Consider the following 22,156-nt stretch of genomic DNA (forward strand, 5'->3'; position numbering starts at 1 on the left):
AAGGAAGGGAAGCGGACAGGAACTTTTGCTCCCATCAGCCTCCCGCAGTGGGGATGGTACCAAACTCGGCTTAAGATAAGCCAATTCCAGCTACATAGTCTATGTAGCTAGAGTTGCGTACCTTAAGCCTACCTTCCAAGTCTAGTCTAGTGTAGACCTCTCCTGAAAAATGGAACTAATTTTCAACCAGGAACTGACACACAAAAAAAGTGATCTATGTCTTTAGACAGGATGTGGCCAAAACACAGTGCAATCTGATAAAAACCAAGAAGCAGAAGAGGATGGGGGAAAAACAGAAATGAGTCATATGTTATTTAAAACCTCTGGTTTCAAACGTCTTTTTTTTTAAAATATAGACAAGGAATTTTTCCCCTACCTGAATAAAGGACAATTTACTTAATTCACTTATTGCTACTATTCAGGTTATCAGTGAATTAAAAAGATTCTTTAACATTAGGGTCTCCCCATAATTTAGTCTTAAAAAGATGTTTGTCACAATATAAACATACAACGCTCTCTCATTAACTTGGCTACAAAGAAGAGGACGTTACTCACCTTGGTGCAGTAACGAATGTTCTTCGAGATGTGTGCCCCTGTGGTCTCGTCCCAGTGCTGCAGATTGGAGTTTTGCATAGCAGTGGTCAGCCAGACCGCACATGCGCGGCCAGCGCCTCTCCGTGTTCAAAACCTTTTGCACACGTACGCGGTCAGGCTCCCGCCAGTTCCTTGAATCTCCCCTGGTATCTGAACAATATAATGAGAGACTCTGGAGTGGGAAAGAGAGCGGGTAGTGGAACATCCACAGGGTAGTGGAACATCCACATCTCGAAGAACAGTTATTACTGCACCAAGGTAACTTCCTCTTCTTCTTCCAGTGATGTCCCTGTGGGTGCTCCACTGTAGGTGACAGTATAGCAGTACTCAGCTATCTGGAAGAAAGGTCCCGAAGTCACGGATGAATTGCTGATGAAAGTACTGCTGAGGCTAGTGAAGTATTCGTAGCCAGTCGGTGCATGATTGCATAGTGCTTTATGAAAGTGTTATGGGATGACCATGTGGCTGCCCGACAAATGTCCTGGAGGGAAGCCCCTCTCAGAAAGACTATCGACGTTGTCACTGCTCTTGTAGAACGAGCCTTTGGTTGAGCTGGAAACGGTGTACATTGTGTAGTGTAACAGGAAGTGATGCAGGAAGTTATACATTTCGCAACTCATTGGGACGATAACGCCTCACCTTTGGATCAATCAGTGAGGGAAACTATTAAACCGTCTGTTTTCCGGTAGGGTCTTGTCCTTACTATATAAAAGGCGAGTGCTTTGTGCACTTCGAGAGAGTGATGCGTCACCTCCTGTGGGGAGGTGTGCGGCTTATGATAGGAGGGGAAAACAATTGGTTCATTAATGTGAAACTTGGAACAGACTTTAGGAATAAAGGCTGGATAGGGTCTCAAAATCACGCCATTTTTGCTAAATGTTGTGTACAGTGGTACTGCCATCAGGGCTGTCATCTCGCTGTAATGGCAAGCAAAAAAAGTACCTTTAGCAACAACACTTGGAGCGATATAGTGGCCAAAGGATTCAAAAGGTGGTTAGTGAGTGTTCCCAACACTAAGTCTAGACTCCACAGTGGAGGAGTGGGTCTTCAAGCGGGATTAAGGTTTGTTAGGCTCTTAAGGAACCTCTTAGTAATCAGGTGGGCAAACACTTAGGTGCCATCTATTGCAGTGGTCACCAACCAGTAGATTAGGATCTAGTGGTAGATCTTGGAGCCTCTGACAGGTGATCCTGACTGGTTTGGCCAAGAGGCTATCAAGTGCCAGCACTTCAGCTGCCCCTCCCCCCACTGTTGCGCATCTCCTGCTCTTTGCCTTAGAGCTGCCTCCCCCCACTGGAGCCTCCTGCTTGCTGTGCAGAGCAGGGAAGGGAGAGAAGGGGGTGCTGATGTCAGGGTGCCTCCTCTTCTACCCTGTATTTCATCTCCACAGAATGGAAGGGGGACACAATAGGGGTTGGGATGGAGTTTGCTAGCTGCTTTTGAGAGTGATGCAGGTGCAGGGTTAGGGGTGAGCCTGCTTTAGCCCCATTGCACCACGACCCAGGAGCCACCTGAGATAAGCAGTGCTCAGCTGGTGCCAGTTCCGAACCCCTGCCCCAGTCATGAACCCCCTCTCGCACTCTAAGCTGCTGCCCTAGCCCTGAGCCCCCTGGATCCAACTCTCTTACAGAGCTCATACCCTGAACCCCCTCCTATAGCCCAACTTCTTGCCCCAGGCTTAGCTCAGAGCCTGTCTCACATTCCCAGTCCTTTAGCCCAAGACCAGAGCCTGTGCCCCAACCCTCTGCCCCTGCACATTGATGAGAGGGGGATGGGAGGAGGGAGGGAGGACGGAGTAAACAGAGGCAGGGCCTTGGAGAAGAGGCCCGAAGGAGATGGGACATGGGTATTTGTGTTTGAGGTAGATTCTGGATTGCATTTAAATTAAAAAAGTGATCTTGTGCTTAAAAAGGTTGGAGACCACTGATCTATAGAATGCCTTGCCACACAATGTACTTTTAGGGAAGCTAAGGCTAGATTTGTCTGTTCCAGGTATCATATGTAGTCAAGGATTCAATGAAGAGGTGCTAAATATGGTTCAATGTGGTTTGAAGAGCACCAGGATGTGAACCTTTACCATTTCGAGAGGCAAGTAGCTTGTGTGTTGTATGTTCTGCTATGGAACAGGATTTCTTTGACCTGCACTGAGCACTGACCTCGGATGCGTTGAGCCAATTAGGAGCCAGGCTGTCAGGTGGAAGGCTGAGGGTGCAGAAGGGACTCCTGGTCCTGGGTCAGTAGGTCCGTCAGGTTGGGAAGGGCGTATGGGGGATACGGAGATATTCGTTGGCGAAACAGAAACCAAGGTTGACAGGCCCAAGTGGGTGCAACGAGGATTAACTTGGCTCCATCTGTGTTGGCCTTCTCGAGGTCTCTGGGTACAAGTACAGTGGGGGGAAATGCATAGAGAACGGATCCCCCCAGTTGAGGAGAAAGAAATCTGGAACCAACGTTCGCCCTGGAGCAATAGTAGTGGCTTTTCTTGTTTTCGTAGGTAGCGAAGAGGTCTAGGAGGGGAAAACTCCAGTGGTGGAAGACATGGTGGAGGACATCATCGCGGAGCTCCCACTCGTAATCCGATGCAAAATGTCTGCTCAGGGAGTTTGCAGCAACATTGTTGACACCAGGTAAGTAAGATGCCATCAAAGTGATGTTGTTTCGAATGCACCCATTCCAAAGGCGCAGTGCTTCTGCACAAAGGGAGTGAGATCGTGCGCCGCCTTGACGATTGATATAATACAATGTAGCAATAGTGTCTGTAAGTACTCTCGCCAATGGATCGCAAATGTATTTGCGGAAGTGCTTGCAAGTGTTGAAGACTGCCCTGAGTTCCAGAAAGTTTGTATGAAGAGAGGTCTCCCATGGTGACCATTGGTTCTGAACGGACATATCATCCATGTGGGCTCCCCAACCAATGAGGGAAGCGTCAGTTGTGATGTGGACAGAAGGCTATGGTTGATGAAACAGGACTCTGGACAGGAGATTGTGCAAATCGGTCTACCATTTTAGGCATTTGTGGACATTGGCTGAAGGGGTCACTGCCCTGTGAACGTGTTGCTTTGTGGGAACATAGATGGACACTATCCACCATGCTGGACTACATATGTTGTTGCCGCAATATGGCCCATTAGTTGTAGGCAGGTAAGTATTTGAACCATCAGACTATTGGTTAGTACCGCAATCAGGACTTGGATAGTTTGGAACCTCTGGATGGGTAGATAAGCCCTTGCTGTGGTAAAACCTAAATGAGCACTAATGAATTCTAAGGTCTGAGATAGGTCGAGTACTGATTTCTGGTAGTTGATTATTAGACGGCGGGAGATGAAGGTTTGTCTGGTCAGTTATCATGCTGTCTGTCCATCTTAGAAGAGGCTTTTCTCAGAGCAGAGGACGCCTCAGTCCTTTCTGGTGCCGGCGGTACTTGCAGAACCGAAGGTGCTGGCAGCGGCGCTGGAGTCGGTACCAACGGAGGCAACAGTGCCGTTTGGCAGATGAGGCTGCTGATGCTGAGGGTGCTCTCAGTTTCATCTGCAGCCGTGCTGTTGGCACGATGGGTGGTATCTTTTTTGGTTTAGAGGTTGGAGCCGCCTTTAAATGGGAAAGGCGGTGCCGGACGTGCCTGGCTTGTCCCCAGTGCTCACTGTGCTCTGTGAAAAGGATGGCAGGGAGCGTGTTAGCGACGCCCAGGTCTTTCTGGGCAGAATGGAGCCTGATGAAGAGGCTCTCCAGCGGAATGGAGCGGCTGGATCTGAAATAGCTAAGGACTTTGGGTCCGACAGCTAGAGTGCTTTATCAAACAGGATCATCCAGAGACGCATCTCTCTTTCCCAGCAGGCCCACACTGTTAATTTTGAACAGTGAGGGAACTTTTGCGGTATGTGAGTCTCGCCGAGGCAACAGATACATGAAGAATGGCCATCTGAGGTGGGCATAGCTTCGCGACGTGTCACAATTCTTAAAACCCGGGGAACCAGGCATCTTGGGTTCAGAAGAAAGTCTGTCTTCTCCTCTTTCCTTTTTTTTTGGGGGGGGGCAGCCTGAAGGCCGGTAACAATGCACAAATTTTACTAACACTAAATCTACACAACTATTATTTATTTACAACTAACAAGTAACTAAGTAATTAACCAATTAACTATAACAATTATAAGAACTAATTTACAGTGTATAAGATTTTCTGACTAAAAGAGGTTGAAGAGAAGAGTTCACTCTGCTACGCAAAACTCCGATCTGCAGCACCAGGACGAGCTCAACTCCTACAGTGGAGCACTCACGGGGACATCACTTGAAGAAAAAAATGTATCTATGCAAAATAAAACATCAGAACTTATTCTCTGTTCAGATTTATCATCTGAAAAGAATTTGTCTTCAAAACCTACTTGGGTCTAATACATAATGTGTTTAAATTAACACCAGTGATTTTTTCCTCCATTAAAAAAAAAAAAAAATCTATCCAGAATAAGATGCAAAAGTTAAGGGTCCAACTCCAATGTTATCACATCATTTTCTACTCTTGATTTTCCTGGTAATATATGTAACTAGCACTATGTGTATCCTAACATGTATATCGGGGTGGAACCTCAGGCCTAGGGGCTGGATCCACCCCTCCACCACCAAAGCTCAGGGCTCCTCCTCCAGCAATGGAGAGTCTGCACACAAAATCTACCAGCTTGGACCTCCTCCCCAGGCTCTGGTATGTGAAGGGAGTGTGGGGAGTGTCTTTTTGCTTGTCTGTCACAGGCCATATCAATGAGAGTTTTTTGGTTTTGCTTCTTACTTGTGTGTGGCCCACCGACTGATTATTCTGTGGATCAGAGGCCCCTGATCCAAAAAAGGTTCCCCGTCCCTGGTGTATATCATAAAACACAGAAGCTGTGTAATGCAACCATGTTAATTCTGTCACACAAATGTTAATTTTTGCATTTCGTAACTGACTGCAGTTTTAAGTGTACATGTTTAATATAATTATATGCATTTATTTGAGCTTTAAGTGTAGCAATATTTTATGTATTGTTCAATTTTCTTGATTTATGTCACTACAACATTAATTTTATTGTTTCACCAATATTCATTTTATTAGTTATTTATAATTGATTATGAAAAATGAGGTAACTTACAAAAAACACAAGCATATACATTAACTATCATGGTTTCATTACATATTTTAATATAAATATAAAATCATTCCTGAAAAATTCAACAGCCAAAAATTAGTATTGAGACGCCACCTTCCTCACCCCCCCCCCCCCCCCCCCAAGAGCCAAACAAAATGGATCATAAAAAGGCAATATTAACTTCACTGTACATACGCTCATTGTTCTTCTGGTTACTTTTGCTCAACTGACACAAACAATTAATTATAAAATCTATTTTAAATACTGAAGACGATGTAATGCATACTTACTATTCCAACACTAAGATGATTTCATTTGCTGTTTCATAGACTTCATGGAGATTAACTACACGAGGACTAGACTTTGTTAGATCAAGCACAGCAATTTCATGTGAAATTTCTGCTTTGCAGTCCTGTCCTCTTCTCCTCTTCTTTAGAAATTTAGCTGCATATTCTTGGCCTGTGGATTTAGCTATACATTTTCTAACCACAGCACATCTTCCTCTGCAGAGAGAATGGAAAATATTAAGATTAAATATCAGATTATCAGAGGCAGCAGCACAGGCAGTGGAGGGTTCTGGCAAGTAGCTCCATAGGATCTGGTGCTCATGGGGAGCTGGCTCCTGCCTGCCCCCCTCTCCCTTCCCAAGATACAGATACAACAAGGAGGGGAGAAGTGCACGTAGTTGACAGGATTAACCAATAAAACCAGGCTTATCAGTTAATCGTGTAGTCAACACCACTACATAAGTGTATTCCCTATTTTACTTAAGTATAGGATGTGGTTCCTTTGGGAAAGCTGGTTTCCAATGGGGCTTCCTCCAAAATTAAGCGCACTCTAAGTACAGTCAGTTTTAGCTTTTCTGGTAACTTGGAATCAGATGTGCATCAAAATGACAGCGTGAGTGAGGAAGATGAGAGCTAGTTGTAGAAGTTTTAAGGATTCTGTACATTTATTGTTCTGAGGATTTGTTTGTTAGGGTTAATAATATTTGAAAATTTTTAAGAAAGTTTGAAGAAATGTGTGAAGTAGTATCAGTGGGAAGCTTGACTTAAAATCAATTTTTTTTGTGATTTAAATCAATCCACCCCTGCTATGAATTAAAACATATATTCTCAGATGGTTAAATATTATTATACCATTTTTCCTAAGAATGAAGGCTCATATGTAATCCTATTGCAGTAATGAATTAAAATTAGTTCTTTAACAAAGAGTAATGTTTCTTACTATAAGGATGTTATGCAATCATGAAAAAAATGGGAGGTTTTACACAAAGAAATCTTTTCCACTGGTTGGACCACATCTCAATAATTTGAGAACCATGTTCTAGTGTACTATTGCTGGAAAAAGAGTACGGCAATAAACCAGTTTCTTTCCATAAATCAAACACTTATTTCAGCAAGTATCACTAGGGATGGTAGATGATATGTAATTGAATAGTTGTGTCACCGCATGAAATCTTAGTCGCTACACAACTATCTGATAGTCCCCAAGAGCAGAGCTGTCAGCCAGCCCCACTCCTGCGGAGCCCCCTGCCACCTCGTGCTGCTTGTGTCAGGCAGCAGCGTGGGGTGATAGGCAGGAGCCGGTTCGTAAGGGAAGTGCGAGGAGGCAGCAGTCCCCAACCACAGCTTTTAAGCCAGCTTCTCCCAGCACCAACTCCTGCCTGCCCCACGCTGCTCCCTCTGTAGGAAGCAGCAAACGGGGGGGGGGGGGGGGGGGGGAGTTGAGGCAGGTGGGTCCGGAAAGCTGGCCCGTGAAGAGAGGTTGCTTGAAAGCCTATTTCCCACATGTATGGATTCAAGCCTGCCCCCCTCACCTTTTGCATTTGGGGGGGTGAGGGGGGGGCGTGGATCCAGTGCTCATGGAGAGCCTGCTTAAAGCCAGCTCCTCATGGGCTCCAGCTCCTGCTCCTCCCTGCCCCCCCTTGCTGCCTCTGTATTAGAGGCAGCAAGGCTGGGGGGCTTATTGGCTAATCGTGTGGTCAACTACATGTTGACATCCCTTAATATTATAGTAAGATTAGAAATCACTTTTAATAGATTAAAGTGCTTACAATGTTTGAGTTCAAGTTAGCTGAAGTATTAAATATGAACAAACACAATTCACATAAGTCGGGCATTCAATGCCAACATTTCAAAGTGCTACACACACATTTAAGATTCAATCCTATTCCTGCGATATAGCTTAATAATTAGGGTTTCTGCATTTGTCTTGTTTATTTTTAGATAAATTATTTCAAATTTAGGATTAAGTAGTTTGTGGGGATTACAGATGGCTTCCTTTGAATTAGGCTTGTTCTACATTTACAGAGCTTTTCGCAACACAAACTCACTAAAAGTCAGGCTGTGGAAATACTGTTTGTTGGAACTTTTGTGGACAAAAACTTCTAGGCCCCATGAATGGTGTTTGCTTCCTGCTGACAAAGCTCTGTTTACATCAACGCTTACCCTGACAAAGCTTTTCTCATTAGAGTGCAAAGGGGGTAGGTTTGAGCATCCTTGCCGCTCAACTGCCGGTGCATACAAACCGTTATTGGGAAGAAGTTCCCATTTAGGCAGTGTTGACACTGGGAAGGTTTGGTGACTCAAGTAATGTTGGCATTCAACTGTACAAAAAGCAAGTCACCAAATCATATTTAAATTGCCACCCTCTGTTGACATATTATGGCTACATTGTTAGTGCCCCCATTGACAGAAAAAGCAAAACAATGTGGGTATGCATCCCACAGTGCCTGGCGTCACTGTAAGTCGCTAGGCATTGTGGAAACGCACAGCATAGCACAAGGCATTTGGGGAATGTGAAAAATATCCCATCCATCACATTTGTGTTTCACAGCCTCCGGGGGCTTCCAGCTTACTTCTGTACCATCTGAAACTGACAGTTCTTGGTCCATCATCTGTTTTGAGAAATCAGGGATTCCAGATTTCTCTCCTATGCTCTGTTCAATGTGCTTTGGACACTGTGCATTGCAGCAAAGCTACTTACGCACTTAACATCAGAGGAAGACAACTTTGATGCAGACAACAGTGTGAGCAACACATAGCAACAACTTGGCATTTCATTTGGCTATTACAGAGCTAGGGATGTAATAGTATACTCGATTAGCCAATTAACCGATAAACAAAAGCTTATCGGTTAATGCTATGGACTACACACATCTCTTCCCCACTGCCAGTAAATTTTTTAGCAGGATGGCCAGCAACCTGGCTCAGTCCTGCTTGCCCTGGGTCTGGGACCTAATCCTACGGCAGCTCTGCATTTGAAATGTATTAGGAGCCAGGCAGGCAAGCAGGCAGTCCAGCCCACAACCCTGACCCACCCCACCCCCCCACCCCAGACAGGGGCTGCTGCCACCCTGCGCTGCTGCCTCTGCATCAGAGGCAACAACACAGGGTGACAAGCAGCTGGTCCATGAGAGGAACTGATTTCTAAACTGGCTTCCCTCACAGACCAGCTCCCACCAGGCACCTCACACTGCTACCTCTGCAACAGAGGCAGCAGGGTGGAGCGGCAGCGGGCTCCTCAGGAGTGGGGCCAAAGTGCACTGGCTGCCAGTCCCACCCCCAGGGGCTACAGAATAGTTGTGTAACCAAAGAATTCATGAGGTTAATCGACTATTTGATTAAGCCGATATTTAACATCCCTATACAAAGCAGAAGTGCAGAACAGAGTGCTGCTTTGGGGCTAGGGAAACCAGTACAGAGTAGTGGGATTGCATTGCCATGCAGGTGTTGGATGAAGGGCACTGGCTACAGGATTTTAGGATGCATAAAGCAAACTTTATGGAGCGGTGTGCTGAGCTGGCCCCTGAACTGCGGTGCAAGGACACATGAATGAGAGCTGCTCTCTCAGTAGAGAAGTATGTTCTGATTGCTTTGTGGAAGCTGGCAACTCCAGATTGCTTCCGTTCAGCTGTAAATCAGTATGGAGTGGGGAAGTCTACTGTTGGGGTAGCACTTCTGCAAGTGTGCAGGGCAATAAATTACATTTTGCTGCATAAGACAATGACTCTGGGAAATGTGGATGACACAGAAGCTAGCTTTGCAGAAAAGTGCTTTCCAAACAGTGGTGGGACAAACACCACCACACATTTCCCTCATAGCATCACCCCTCCTTGCCACAGAGTATGTCAGTCAGAAGCAGTACTGCTCTATGGTGCTTCAGATGCTTGTGGATCACCAGGGGCATTTCACAGACATAAATGCGGGATGGTCCAGAAAGGTGCATGATGCATGCATCTTCAGAAAGTTGCAGGCAGGGACTTTCCTCAGTAACCTGGCTTACAGCCCTGGCTCATGAAACCTTACACAGGGCACCTACACAGCAATAAGGAGTAGTTCAACAATAGCCTAAAAACTGATGCTGCATGATTCCTGAATGTGCTTTTGACAAATTGAAGAGATATAGGAAAGTCTCTATGTCTGCCTGGAACTTTTGGAGGATCATCTCTCCAAGGTGTTGACCGCATACTATTGCTTACATAATTTGTGTGAGAACAAGGAGAATTTTTTATCCACGGCTGGAGCACTAGGCATAGCATCTGGGGCAGAACTGGGCAAAACAAAGCCCACAGGCCAGATTCGGCCCACCAGAGCCTCAATCAGGCTCCCTGCCTGCTCCATCCCCACGCCTTAAGACTTCCTATGCACTGGCAATTGAGCAACAAACCTTTTTTTGTTCACAGGTGTTTAAACTCCTCCTCCTGCCCTTCCTCCCCCCACCCAACAGAAAAAGCTTTCTTACAGCATGTACTAGAGTAAACAGTGTTTTGTGAGCTGGAGCGCTCTCTGGAAAGCAAATATCACTGCTGCAGAGGCTGGAAGTTTTTTACACTACTGACTTAATAACTCAGGTGTGTTGACATGGATTGCCAAAAGCTGTGTAGTGTAGACATATGCTCAGTGTAGGAGATTTTCAAGGCCCACAAACTTCTTCCATAAACAATCCTCAGTATTGCAATCAAATGTTTCTGCTTTTGTACATTTTAATTTAAAAAAAATCAATTCTTGTGGGTTTTTTGGTCTATTTTAAAAACAAACTGGAAAGCTGAATTAAATACGAGCTTTTAGAAGGCTAAATTCAGGCATGGAAAAATAAGAGACATGCTCAGGTTCGTGGAGCAAGTCAGTGAAAGCTAGAAATTTCAATCCAGGAATCTTGTCACTCAGTCCTATTTTTTAGCTGTTAGACATTCCCCTTCTTGAATATACTCAGACAACAAAGCATTCTGGTTAGTTACCTTGACAATGGTTTAAGTATAGAAGCAAAAATGTGTTTTGGTAAAGATAAGTTTTTAGAAGAAAGCCATATACTGTTTTTAAAAAATAGACTGACCTCTTAGAAAATTAAAAAGAAAATGCATTCCCTAAGCCAAGTTACAAACTCCTGAAAAACTTTTATGATCACAAGGACATTTCCAATAGTGCCTAATTCCACAATTATGAATTATTATCAGCAGAATAAACTGAAGACATAATGAAACAAAACTAAGTTTCAAATGGAGTAAATAAGAACAGCATTTCTAGAATTTTATATATAGTATGGTGATCATTGCATATTTTCAGAGTTCTCTCCATTAGTTCATATATTTCACTGAGTGTGCAGATTAAACCTTTCCACCTATTACCTATGCACACAAAAGAATGCTTGAAAAGGCCATGTGCAAAACTGTATTCTGGTTGAGGCCCCCTTTGAAGTCTGAATCTTAAAATTATACACCAAAATATGCCCATGCTGCTCATCAAAATAGTTTCCATTTGCAGGTAATTCTAAATACACCATCTAACTAGTGTAAAATTGTATAAATTAAATGGGGTAAAATTCCACAAATTTCTAGTGTTTATTGTTAAAAATAATGTCTAAGTACTTCATCTTGCAATAGTCCAAGACAGTGAAATAACCAAGAGCAACCAAACACACAAGGTACAAAAACAGTGAGAGGTGCATATCATGTAAAAGTTAATTAAAAGAGGTATAGGAAAGTTCTTAAACTGCGAGGCAGAGCCTCTTCTGGAAGATCATCTGAAATGACTAGCTGCTTTCCCAACTGGGGCTTTGGAGCAGAGCCCGAAGCTGGAGCACAGAGCAGTGGAGCTGCAGGTTTTTGCCCAGAGCTGGAGCGGAGCCGGAGCACAGAAAATCTTGACTGCTCCAGGTTTTTTTTTTTTTTTTTTTTTTCCATTTTCAATCCAAAATGAATGATATTTTAGCAAGAAAGTCCTAAAGGTGCCAAAAAGTTTCAGATTATATAACATTTGATATTAACATCTACTTTACCACTTTACGTAATATATCACAGTTATTCTCACTTCGGCCGAAATCAAGATTTAATGTACAGATACAAAATTACAAAGTTTTTTTGGAGATATGTTTTATTAAAGCATCAGATAAATATCAGACATCCGGCAACGCTGCACACTGCTTCCACCCTTGTGCCAAGGTTAGGCGAGTATGTACTCGCGTAGATTAGATAGTTAGATTTGTATGTGTTTATTTTCAACCTTGTAACATGTAGCCTCGTTACTTCCCAATAATTAATGTTGTAGAACAGTGATAGCACATACTAATGCTACGGCACATACCAAATTTCATTGATATATCTATATTAAAGCGTTTAAGATATTAAAAACTTGGAAAATATTTTGAATATTTTTACCGCAAAAATTCATAAGAAAAACTTGCAATTTATAAATAAAAATTTATATTAATTATGTATACAGGCAGTCCCCGAGTTACGCGGATCCGCCTTATGTTGGATCCGCACTTACTAACGGAGCTCTCTCGCCCCGGAGCTCGCAGGCAGCAGGACCGCCCAGAGCGCAGCAGTCCCGCCACCTCGACCTCCGGGACAAGAAAATCTGCTCCGGTGCCCCTGGTCTGCTGAGGACCGTCTCCAGCAGACCAGGGACACCGGGAGCAAAGCCGCGGAGCACGCGGGCAGCGGACAACCCAGATGCGCCACCGCTGTCCTGCTGCCGGCGTGTTCCGCGGCTTTGCTCCCCGTCTCCCTGGTCTGCTGGACACCAACAGACCAGGGAGACAGGGAGCAAAGCCGGGGAGCACGCGGGCGGCGGGACCACGGTGGTGCGTCTCGGTCCCCCGCCTGCGTCTCCCTGGTCTGCTGGGAGGGAGGGGGCGCAGCTAGTACGTCCCCCCCCCCCCCCCGTCCCTCCAGCAGTCCAGGCTTTTCTCCGGACGCCTGTGGTAGAGCAGCTGGGGCGCTGCCGGTTGGTCCCGCAGCGCTGCTCTGGGCGCTACTGGACCAACCCGGCAGCACCCCAGCTGCTCTGCCCCAGGCGTCCTGATTCAGCCGCTGCTGGTCAATTTCAGCAGCGGCTGAATCAGGACGCCTGGGGCAGAACAGCTGGGGTGCTGGTGGATTGGTCCAGTAGCGCCCCAGCTGCTCTGCCCCAGGCATCCCCAAGTCAGCCGCTGCTGAAACTGACCAGCGCTGACTACAGGAAGCCCGAGGCAGAGTTGCTCTGCCCCGGGCTTCCTGGAATCAGCCGCTGATCAGTTTCAGCAGCAGCTGACTTGGAGATACAGATTCAACTTAAGAACCCCATGTATGTAAGTCGGAACTGGCGTCCAGATTCAGCCTGTTGAAACTGATCAGAGGCTGATTCCAGGAAGCCCGGGGCAGAGCAACTCTGCCTCGGGCTTCCTGTAGTCAGCCGCTGGTCAGTTTCAGCAGCGGCTGACTTGGGGATACCTGGGGCAGAGCAGCTGGGGTGCTGCTGGGTTGCTCTTGTAATGCTTTTGTTCATTGCTTTTCGAAGATCATAACAAGAAACAGTTGGCTGCAGTAGCACCACAAGAAGATTTGGCCATGGCTTCAACAAACAACAACAAAAAAAATCAATTCTGCCCCCCATGTTTGATAGCCAATTTATGTAAAAGGATCTCAACGACGTCTTTACTTTTGAATTTGAAATTCAAAAATTTGGGCTTTTGGAAAAAGCAAAGAAGAAATCGGCAACATGCATGGTGGAAAAGGAAGTGAATGACAAGCTCAAACCATGTAGCTTCAAGACAAGTGAAGCAAGTGCCATGAAAAGCTTCAATCTTTGGCGGCATGTAAAACGTAACCATCCTGAAAACTATGCGGCTCTGGTTACAAAAAAGGACCAGGAAGATGAGGCAAAACAGAAAGCTGACATGGTTAAATGACATTCATCTGGCTCTTTGAAAACTCCTGGTGGAAAGATTTTTTGCGGAGCTTCATCTGAAAAGAAACCAAAAATTGAGCAAACAAAACTTGACTCATATTTGAAGTCCTCAAAGGTTACAGTCACCATGGATGCTAACACTTTCCATGAAGGGGTGATGGATAGCTCAGTGGTTTGAGCATTGGCCTGCTAAACCCAGGGTTGAGAGTTCAATCCTTGAGGGGGCCAGTTAGGGATCTGGGGCAAATCTGTCAGGGATGGTACTTGGTCCTGCTGTGAAGGCAGGGGACTGGACTCAATGACCTTTCAAGGTCCCTTCCAGTTCTAGGAGATTGGTATATCTCCATTTAAAAAAAAAATGGTTTGCTTAAGTTCAACACCACTCACTACCTTCAGGCTAAAGAACAAAGGATTCCAAAAAATTGCATGTGAAATGGGTCATCAGCTTGGCATTTCAACAGGACACAATACAGTTCATCATTTAGTTGTCAGCACAGCTGAGTCTGGTCACAAAGAGCTCAAGAAAGCTTTGGAGCAAAAATTGTGCTACCTGAAAATGGATGCATGGAAACAGAAATTTCCTTGCAATCAATGCTCAGTATTACGAAGAAGGAAAAGATAAAGCTGTGATAAAAACCTTGGACATAATTGACACTGAAGGGTGTCACAATTCTTCCTACGTGAAAAGTCAAATAAAAACTATTTTAGAAAAATTTGGGATAAGTGAAATGCAAGTGCTGAGCATCTGCGTTGACAATGTAACAAACATGACGTATGCCATCAAAAATTTCAGCAAGGACAATGAAACCATTTCTACCTCTGAGAACAGGGACGTGGACAGAACATCAGGGAAAATAGCTTCAGAAGGAACTAAAGGAATGGATGAAATTGAACTCAACATGGATGCTGCTGTGCAATAGGTTAATGACCCTAGCTTCATACTTCCAACATGGCTTCATGAGGCTGACTCAAAAGTCCAACTGATGAGGTGTGGTATTCACACTCTTCAATTGGCAATCTGGGATAGACTGAACAAAGAACATGTGAAGAAATTACTGGCAAAAATTCGACAAGTCGTTGTCAAATTACGAACCCCAAGTATTCGAAGTGTTCTGCTTTATCTAAGTGGGGTAACTCAATCATTGGATACTGACTCGCTGGGATTCAACATTTGCGATGATTGATCGGCTTGTCGTTTTTCAGTCTTACTGTGAACAAGTGGCTGCTACTGGAACAAGAGAACTCAAGTTAACAGAAGTTGAATGGGACGAAGTTAAGAACCTGAGAGACCTCTGGCAAAGCCAAACCAAACAACTGCGAATCTTCAAGCTGTTGATGTAACCCCGGGAGTTTTAATGAAGGAATGGCGAAAACTATCAAAATTCTTGCAAGAAAATGGTGGACAAATTGCAGAAGGAATTCTATCCTCCATGCAGAAACGCGAAGAGATGCTTTTTGACAATATTCATTTCCTTGTTGGAGGTTGTTGACCCATGGTATCGGATTCTTCTCATCTCAAGGTAAATACAAAAGGCAAAGTAAGGGCTCCTTGATATTGCTCAACGACTTGAAAAACAAAATCTATTGCTACATTTGAACTCTGCGAAAGAGGCTGAAGAAAATGAAACAACAAAAAGTCATCAACAATCGAATTTGCAGTTTTGGAAAGTTCAAATCCTTCAGAAATAGCAGGCTGTTCTCAAACTTTCATCTCCACTCTGAACTTGTTCAAGTTTTCATCCCTGAGACGTCTTCTACCATCACAGGGAAATGGAGATAATTCAAGCACCAATTCTTCAGAAGACGGCGACTTCAAAAAGGAATTGGATAAACAAGAAAGACACCAGCGAGTTTCTGCAATTCATAATTGTAATGAAGCATTATTCGAGAGAAACTTTCGGGAAGATTGTGAGGTGATGGAGTCTACTGGTAGGCTAAAAGTCAAGTCTGTTTTTTAGGCCATTCACAGCTACCCACACCGCATTCAGACTGCCTGTAGAATTACTTCAAGCATGCAAACAACTCAAGCTAGTGTAGAGCGACTGTTTTCGGCTTTAAAGTTCATTTTAAATGATCTGCGGCAGGCTATGAAAGACGACTTGATTGCTGCAATAATTTTTTACAGATTGAATTAGGAATGATTCTAGTTTGTATCATTGTTGATGACATTTAAATTGTTTTAAAACTCAATAAAAATAATATTTTTTCAAAATTACAGTATGCACTTTATTTAGTTAAAAATTAATTTGAGTCAAAGCGCGGAGCGGAGGCAGAGCTGGAGCAGTCACTATTGGTGCCGGAGAGGAGCTGGAGTGGAGCAATTCAAAAATTTGATTGCTCCAAATCCCTGTGAATCCCAGCTGTAAAAAATGCTTTGCACTAAACTGTTACTTAATGCGGATCACTTGAAATTCTAGGACATAAAATTTGAAGATACACTCCCAAAAGCTCCTGCTTCATTTGCTTGATTCTACAAACCAAAAAGTTAAGTTTTACAAACAGAAACCATTTAAATTTCATGTGAACAATCAGATTTTTCCTCCTAATTTCACAAACACCTTCCTCCCATTTAAGAGTGAACAATAGCTTCAAAAGTCAATGACAGTAGCTCATGAACAGAGGATACTTCAGTAACCATAACTAGTAATAATTCCTTTTTATTTGATGTTTACGATGACTTTAAACTTGTGCTAATTAAGAAAAAAAACCTTGTAAGATGAGTTAAGACTGAAACAAGTAAAGCCGGGAATATGCTGCAGGGGCAGAGGGAGGTTGACTTAAGGTACACAATTCCAACTACATAAAATCAGGGGTGGGCAATAATTTTTTCCCTGGGGCCAGTCAGGAAATTTTTGACATGGCCCTGGGATGCACAGGAAGGGGCGGGCCATTGAGTGGAAGGGGCCTGACCAAGGTATTTCCGAGTTCCCCACCCTCAGACAATGATTGGTTTGGGGGTGAAGGAGTGCCTTTGCTCCCACCCCACATTCCTCCAAGGTGCCCATGACCCTGGCGTGGGAGGAGGCTTCCCTCGCTCCCCTGCCCCAGGACAATTACGGTCTTGGGGCGGGGGAGCACATGAAGCCTCCTCCGCTCTCTCCCCTCCCCCTCCACCCCCATGAGCAGTGCGCGGTGCTTCAAAGTGCCACATGCTCTTGGCAGGGCGGGAGGAGGCTTCGCATGGTCTCCCAGCCCCACTAACTGGTCTTGGGGCAGGGAAGCAGCAGGGCCTCCACAGGCTGGATCCACCCGCTTGGTGGGCCAGATTCGGCCCGCAGAGGCCCTTTTGCCCACCCCGGATGTAAATAATTCAGAAGGGTAGCCGAGTAACAGACTAACTGGAAAAACGTAAACAACGAATAGTCTAGCAGCACCTTAAAGACTAACAAAACATTTAGATGGTATCATGAGCTGTCGTGGACCAACCCATTTCTTCAGATGACTGGAGTATTAAAAAAGTCTAGATCCAAGAAAAAATAAAGGAAGGTCGGGGGAGGAGGGGGAGAAAACGAGAGAGAAAAAAAAAAAAGAGATTTTTTTTTTCCTCTTTTTCTTTCCCCCCTTCCTTCATTTATTCATTCTTGGATCTGGACTTTTAATACTCAAGTCATGTGAAGAAGTGGGTTGTGCCCATGAAAGCTCATGGTACCATCTACATGTTTTGTTAGTCTTTAAAGTGCTACTAGACTATTCCTTGTTTTTTAAGTTTTTCTATGTAAATATTGTAGCTAGAGTCGACCTACCTTAAGACAAACTCAGCACCCTCTCCAGCGGGAGGTCAATGAGAAATGCTCCCATCGATTTCCCTTACTCCTCGTGACTGCTAGTGTGTCGGTGCTGACAGGGGAGACCTCAGCACTCAATTTAGCTGTTCTCTTTACTAGAACTGTTAAATTGAACCCTGAAAGATCGATCACTAGAGCATCAATCCTCTAGGAAGTAGACAAGTGGCCTAAATTAGTTCAAGGAATGATACTTTGATAACAAAAACCATGTAGAAAGGCAAGAAATTCACTATATTTTAACAGTGAGATACAAAAATGAATAGTTGAGATTATCCCTGGTCAAGCAACACCATGCCCACATGGTATGCAGATATAAAAGTTCATTTAACGTAAGATCTATATGAATGTACTGTCACGTTTGATATGATATAGAAACATTTTGCTGAAGTTTTCCTTCTTAAAACTCCATTTTCACTCCTACTGTCCCATCTCCCTGTCAATATCTTTGTTATGTGCAATGAATAGTGCTAGCTTCTCCATCTCTCTCATCTCCCCCACTGCAATCTGTGTAAACGTGACTACTGGGATCATACTCTTCCATTGCTCCAAGCACATTATCCTAGCCAATGAAGAGCTTCTAAAGGTATGTGGCCCTTACCATAAATTCAAGAAAGATCTTACATTCTACATCTCCATTCTTATTTCTAGATATTTCCCATTCTTCTTGCCATACTCCTCCTTTCATCTCCTTCCTACAGTTGGCTTTGTGCTTCCTATCATGCTGTTTCCAATCTCCAGAAAAACCAAAGTGTCCCTCCCTATGTTTTAAAATCAGTATCTTCAACTGATCAGTACACCAGCACTTCCCCAGACTAGCAGGAGAGGGTGGAGAAGAGTGGCTAACAGGCCTCCCTCTTTGTTCTCCAGATTTTCAACTTACATCTAAAAGTCTCTAGGTAATGGGATTGCAAAGAAAACTTTGCAAATATGATGAGACTAACTGCCTGAAAGTAGGAGTTCTCATTTTAATTAGTAATGACTCGGATACTAATGCTGATAGTTAACAATACTGACATTTAAAGAATTTCACTAATACACAGCATAAATGAAAGGCAAATAAATGTATAATGAAGAGCTGACAATGTATTTCGAGTCATTGTCCATTTTGCAAAGCTTTTAACATCAGGAAACGGAGGACTGAAGGGCAAGACTTTGCTTTCAAGCCTTTAGGAAATGCTGACTTCTACTCCTTCTTATAATTACTCCTCATGTTATCTATCTCTTGAAAATTTTCCATGTCTTATTTAGATTTACAATTATGCTTCAGCAAGATGCTGAAGCATATGTATGTAAGGAAAAACATATCACGCTCCCTATTACAGATGTAGAGAGGATATTGTGGACACAAATCTGCACATTTGTATGAAAAACGTCAGCAAGCCATCTATCTGACATCTTCCCCTAAACCCCACAGAGAGCTTTCCATTTGTCTGGGGATACAAACAAAGGAAGAAATGCACTTCATCTCGCCTGCATGCTACGAGAAAACCCAACACAGGCTGGGGCTATATTATTCTTTCAACAAATATCCCTCTGCAGCTGAGATTTCTCTTGCTTGTGAAGTTACATACCCTTTCCCCCAAAACATAACAAACAGAATGTTCTTACCTTCCTAGTTCTTTAGGATCAACAATGTAAAAATTGTAAAAATTATCCATCTTGATTCGCATCTGAAGAGATGTGGACAATAAACCTACAAGGTTTTTGCTTTCCGACTTTCTCCTGGACATTATTAACACAAGGTCTTCTCCCCTCCGCTGGTTATCTATTTTTACCTGTCAAAGTAATATATGAATTTAAACATAACCAAAATTATAAAAAGTCAACTGCTACACAGCAGGAAAAGTAAATGCATACGGCTATGGTCTTGAAAAGCAGCTGATTCTACACCTTTGAGGAATGGTTTTCCACATTTCTAAAAACATGTTTTAACCCACAAGAATAAGGACTGTTTATGAACAGATAATAGGCTGAATTATGGCCATATAAAATCTGTTTGTGACATATACTTCACAACGGGAAAATTCAAACAGGGATGTTCCAGTGGTTTGATGCAGTAAACCTGAGCCACAAAAGTAACTATGGCTCCCAGTAAGAATCAATGGCATCAAAGCAGCAGCAGCCACCACCTTAAAATGAGGTTTGGGGCATCCAACTGATGTCCTTGAATTTGGGCATGGGATGGTCCCATACTATGGCCCTAGCCCTCAACGTCATCCTTTGCTGTAGCTCTGACTTCTGCAAACCAAGCCTCATAGGTTTGCTTTTGTATTTCAATAGGCGAACCCAGAACATTAGGGCTATCCTCTAAAGGGCTGTCTCTTTCATCAGACACTAATACGTAAGAGGCCATGCATTTATGCTGTATCACAGTTGATCTCTGCCAATTCACTGTGACTGGCACCTTAGATTTGCCCCAAGAAAGTCAGCAACTGTTCTGAAACTTTGCCAGACTTTTGAACCAGGAGTCAGAGCTGAGGCTGATCTCCCAGCACTTAGAAGCCTCCATTTCAGACATTGGGTAGGGAACCTTTTTGGGGTCATGGGCCACAGACACTCAGAAAAAAAAAAAAATCAGTCAGGGGCCGCACATATGTGAGAAGCAAAAACCCCAAACAACGCCTCACTGATGTGGCTACCAACTGAGAAGCAGAAAGACATTCCCCACATTTCTCTTGCACACCAGAGCCTAGGGGGGCCCAGGCTAGATTTTGTGTGCTCTAGTCCTACAGTATGGCAGCAGGGGGTAGGAGCCTAGCGTGCCAGCACAGGCTCTTCAATGCTGGGGGGTGGGGCGGGGAGAGCACTGAGCCTTGGGGCCGATCCAGACAAGCCGGGGGCCGTAGGTTCTCCATCTCTAGTTTATCCACAATAAACTAGGGTGGGGAACTTTTTTTTGGGTCAGGGCTGCTGACTCTCAGAAAAATTAGTCAGGGACCACACTAACAAGTGCAACCCCTTCCCCCCCCCCAAACAAGAACAAAAAACCCCATACACCTCTCTGATATGGCCCCCAATCGAGAAGGGGAAAGACACTCCCCACATTCCCCTTGCACACCAGATCCAGTCCAGGTTAGTAGGAGTCCAGGCTAGTAGGTTTTGTGTACTCCAGCCACATAAGGGGACAGCAGGGGGGAGGGGCTGGAGTGCCAGAGCAGGCTCCCCACAACAGGGGAGAGCCCTGAGTCCCAGATACAGGCAAGCCACATCCAGCCCACAGGCCTCAGGTTACCCGCTCCTGCACTAATGGCTTATACAACAGCATAGGTTGGAAGAGATACTGATGCTCCCTTCTGGTCCCAGCATCAAAGATGTTATCTATGAAACAAACCAAATGACCTTCCACCACACCAACCCAAGCACAACAAACGATGCATATGTGGAAGAAACAGCAAAATTAGAGGCACACCTCAAACTCTGAATTCTCTGTCTCCTGTTCCATTGTATCAAAACCATTGGCCCCACTGCCAGGGAGCTGGCTGTCGCCCCATGCTGCTGCCTCTGATACTGAGCCAGCACTGTGGGATAGCAGGTAGCTCCCCAGGAACCAGGTGGGAACCTGAGTATATACATTAACAATAACCAATAAGGCCAGCCCTAAGGGTTAACCATTTAAATAAGAACATAAGAAAATAAGAACGGACATACTGGGTCAGACAACTTCCAACAGTTGCCAATGCTAGATCCCCAGAGAGAGCTAACAGAACAGGGAATCTTCAAGCAACCCCTCTCCCATCACCCATTTCCAGTCTGACAGAGGTTAGGGCAGGGTGGACGATAATTTTTGACTGGGGGACACTTCAAAATCCCCTCCAACACCCCTTTCCCTGCAGCCTATCTGTGGGGGGTTGAGGCTCCAGCAGGGTGCTCTCCCCTACAGCTGGCCCTCTCCTCCCCCCACAGCCTGCAGGCTGTCTGAGAGTGGCCAGGCTCTGGGGACTGTCCCCCCACCCCCAGCATTGAAGCCTCACAGCCTGCAAGCTCTCCATGGGAGAAGTAAGATCTGCGGGCTGTCCCTCCCATCCAGCACTCCCTCCCCATGGCCTACAGGCTCTCCATTGGAGTAGTTTGCTCTGGGGTTGGGGTAGGGGGATTCCTTACCACTTTGCTGGCAGGCAAGATGGCAGAGCCCCAGCCCTGCTGGCCATTATTTTGGTGCTGCAGTTGCTCCCAGTGGCCACAATAAGTATTGCATCCCTCCCCTCTCTGTGTCCCCCCCCCCTTTTTGCATTCCTGCTCTCTCTGCTCCCTTCCTTTCCATGTTATGGGAAATAGTCCCATACCTAGCACTTTCCCTTTCCATGCCCAACCAAACCCTGACCTTGGTTTAAGTTGGTATGCTGCTGCTTTTTTACCCTAAATTTGGTGGTCCTAGCTCTTACAGTTTAGGAGGAGTTTGTGAACAAACAGACAAAGAGATGCAGAGACACTCAAATATAGAGAGATTAGATTAGACCAGTGGTCTCCAACCTTTTTAAGCACAAGATCACTT

At 44.6% G+C, this 22,156-nt stretch overlaps 1 protein-coding gene and 1 long non-coding RNA gene across 12 annotated transcripts in view; one reads left to right on the plus strand and one right to left on the minus strand.

Annotated features, from left to right (window-relative positions):
• The window catches only part of STK17B (serine/threonine kinase 17b), a 52,153-nt gene that overhangs the window by 27,472 nt on the left and 2,525 nt on the right, over positions 1–22,156 (minus strand). The window contains exons 2-3 of the mRNA XM_075934222.1: positions 19,273–19,439; positions 5,999–6,211 (exon numbers count right to left, since the gene is read on the minus strand). Of these exons, the coding sequence (XP_075790337.1) occupies positions 5,999–6,211; positions 19,273–19,394 (335 nt within the window). The 5' untranslated portion in view covers positions 19,395–19,439. The remainder of the gene's footprint in view (positions 1–5,998; positions 6,212–19,272; positions 19,440–22,156) is intronic.
• The window catches only part of LOC106731607 (uncharacterized), a 37,782-nt gene that overhangs the window by 9,974 nt on the left and 5,652 nt on the right, over positions 1–22,156 (plus strand). For 7 of the 11 annotated variants that reach the window (XR_012905380.1, XR_012905385.1, XR_003088293.2 and 4 more), the window contains one exon: positions 2,587–4,709. This is a non-coding gene — a long non-coding RNA (uncharacterized LOC106731607). Of the gene's footprint in view, positions 1–2,586; positions 4,710–13,489; positions 16,638–22,156 lie in introns of those variants that run through there. The other 4 variants (XR_012905381.1, XR_012905386.1, XR_012905382.1 and 1 more) reach the window with 4 other exon arrangements.

The sequence above is a fragment of the Pelodiscus sinensis genome, chromosome 7 (assembly GCF_049634645.1).
Source record: "Pelodiscus sinensis isolate JC-2024 chromosome 7, ASM4963464v1, whole genome shotgun sequence".
In the NCBI taxonomy this organism is placed as follows: Eukaryota; Metazoa; Chordata; order Testudines; family Trionychidae; genus Pelodiscus; species Pelodiscus sinensis.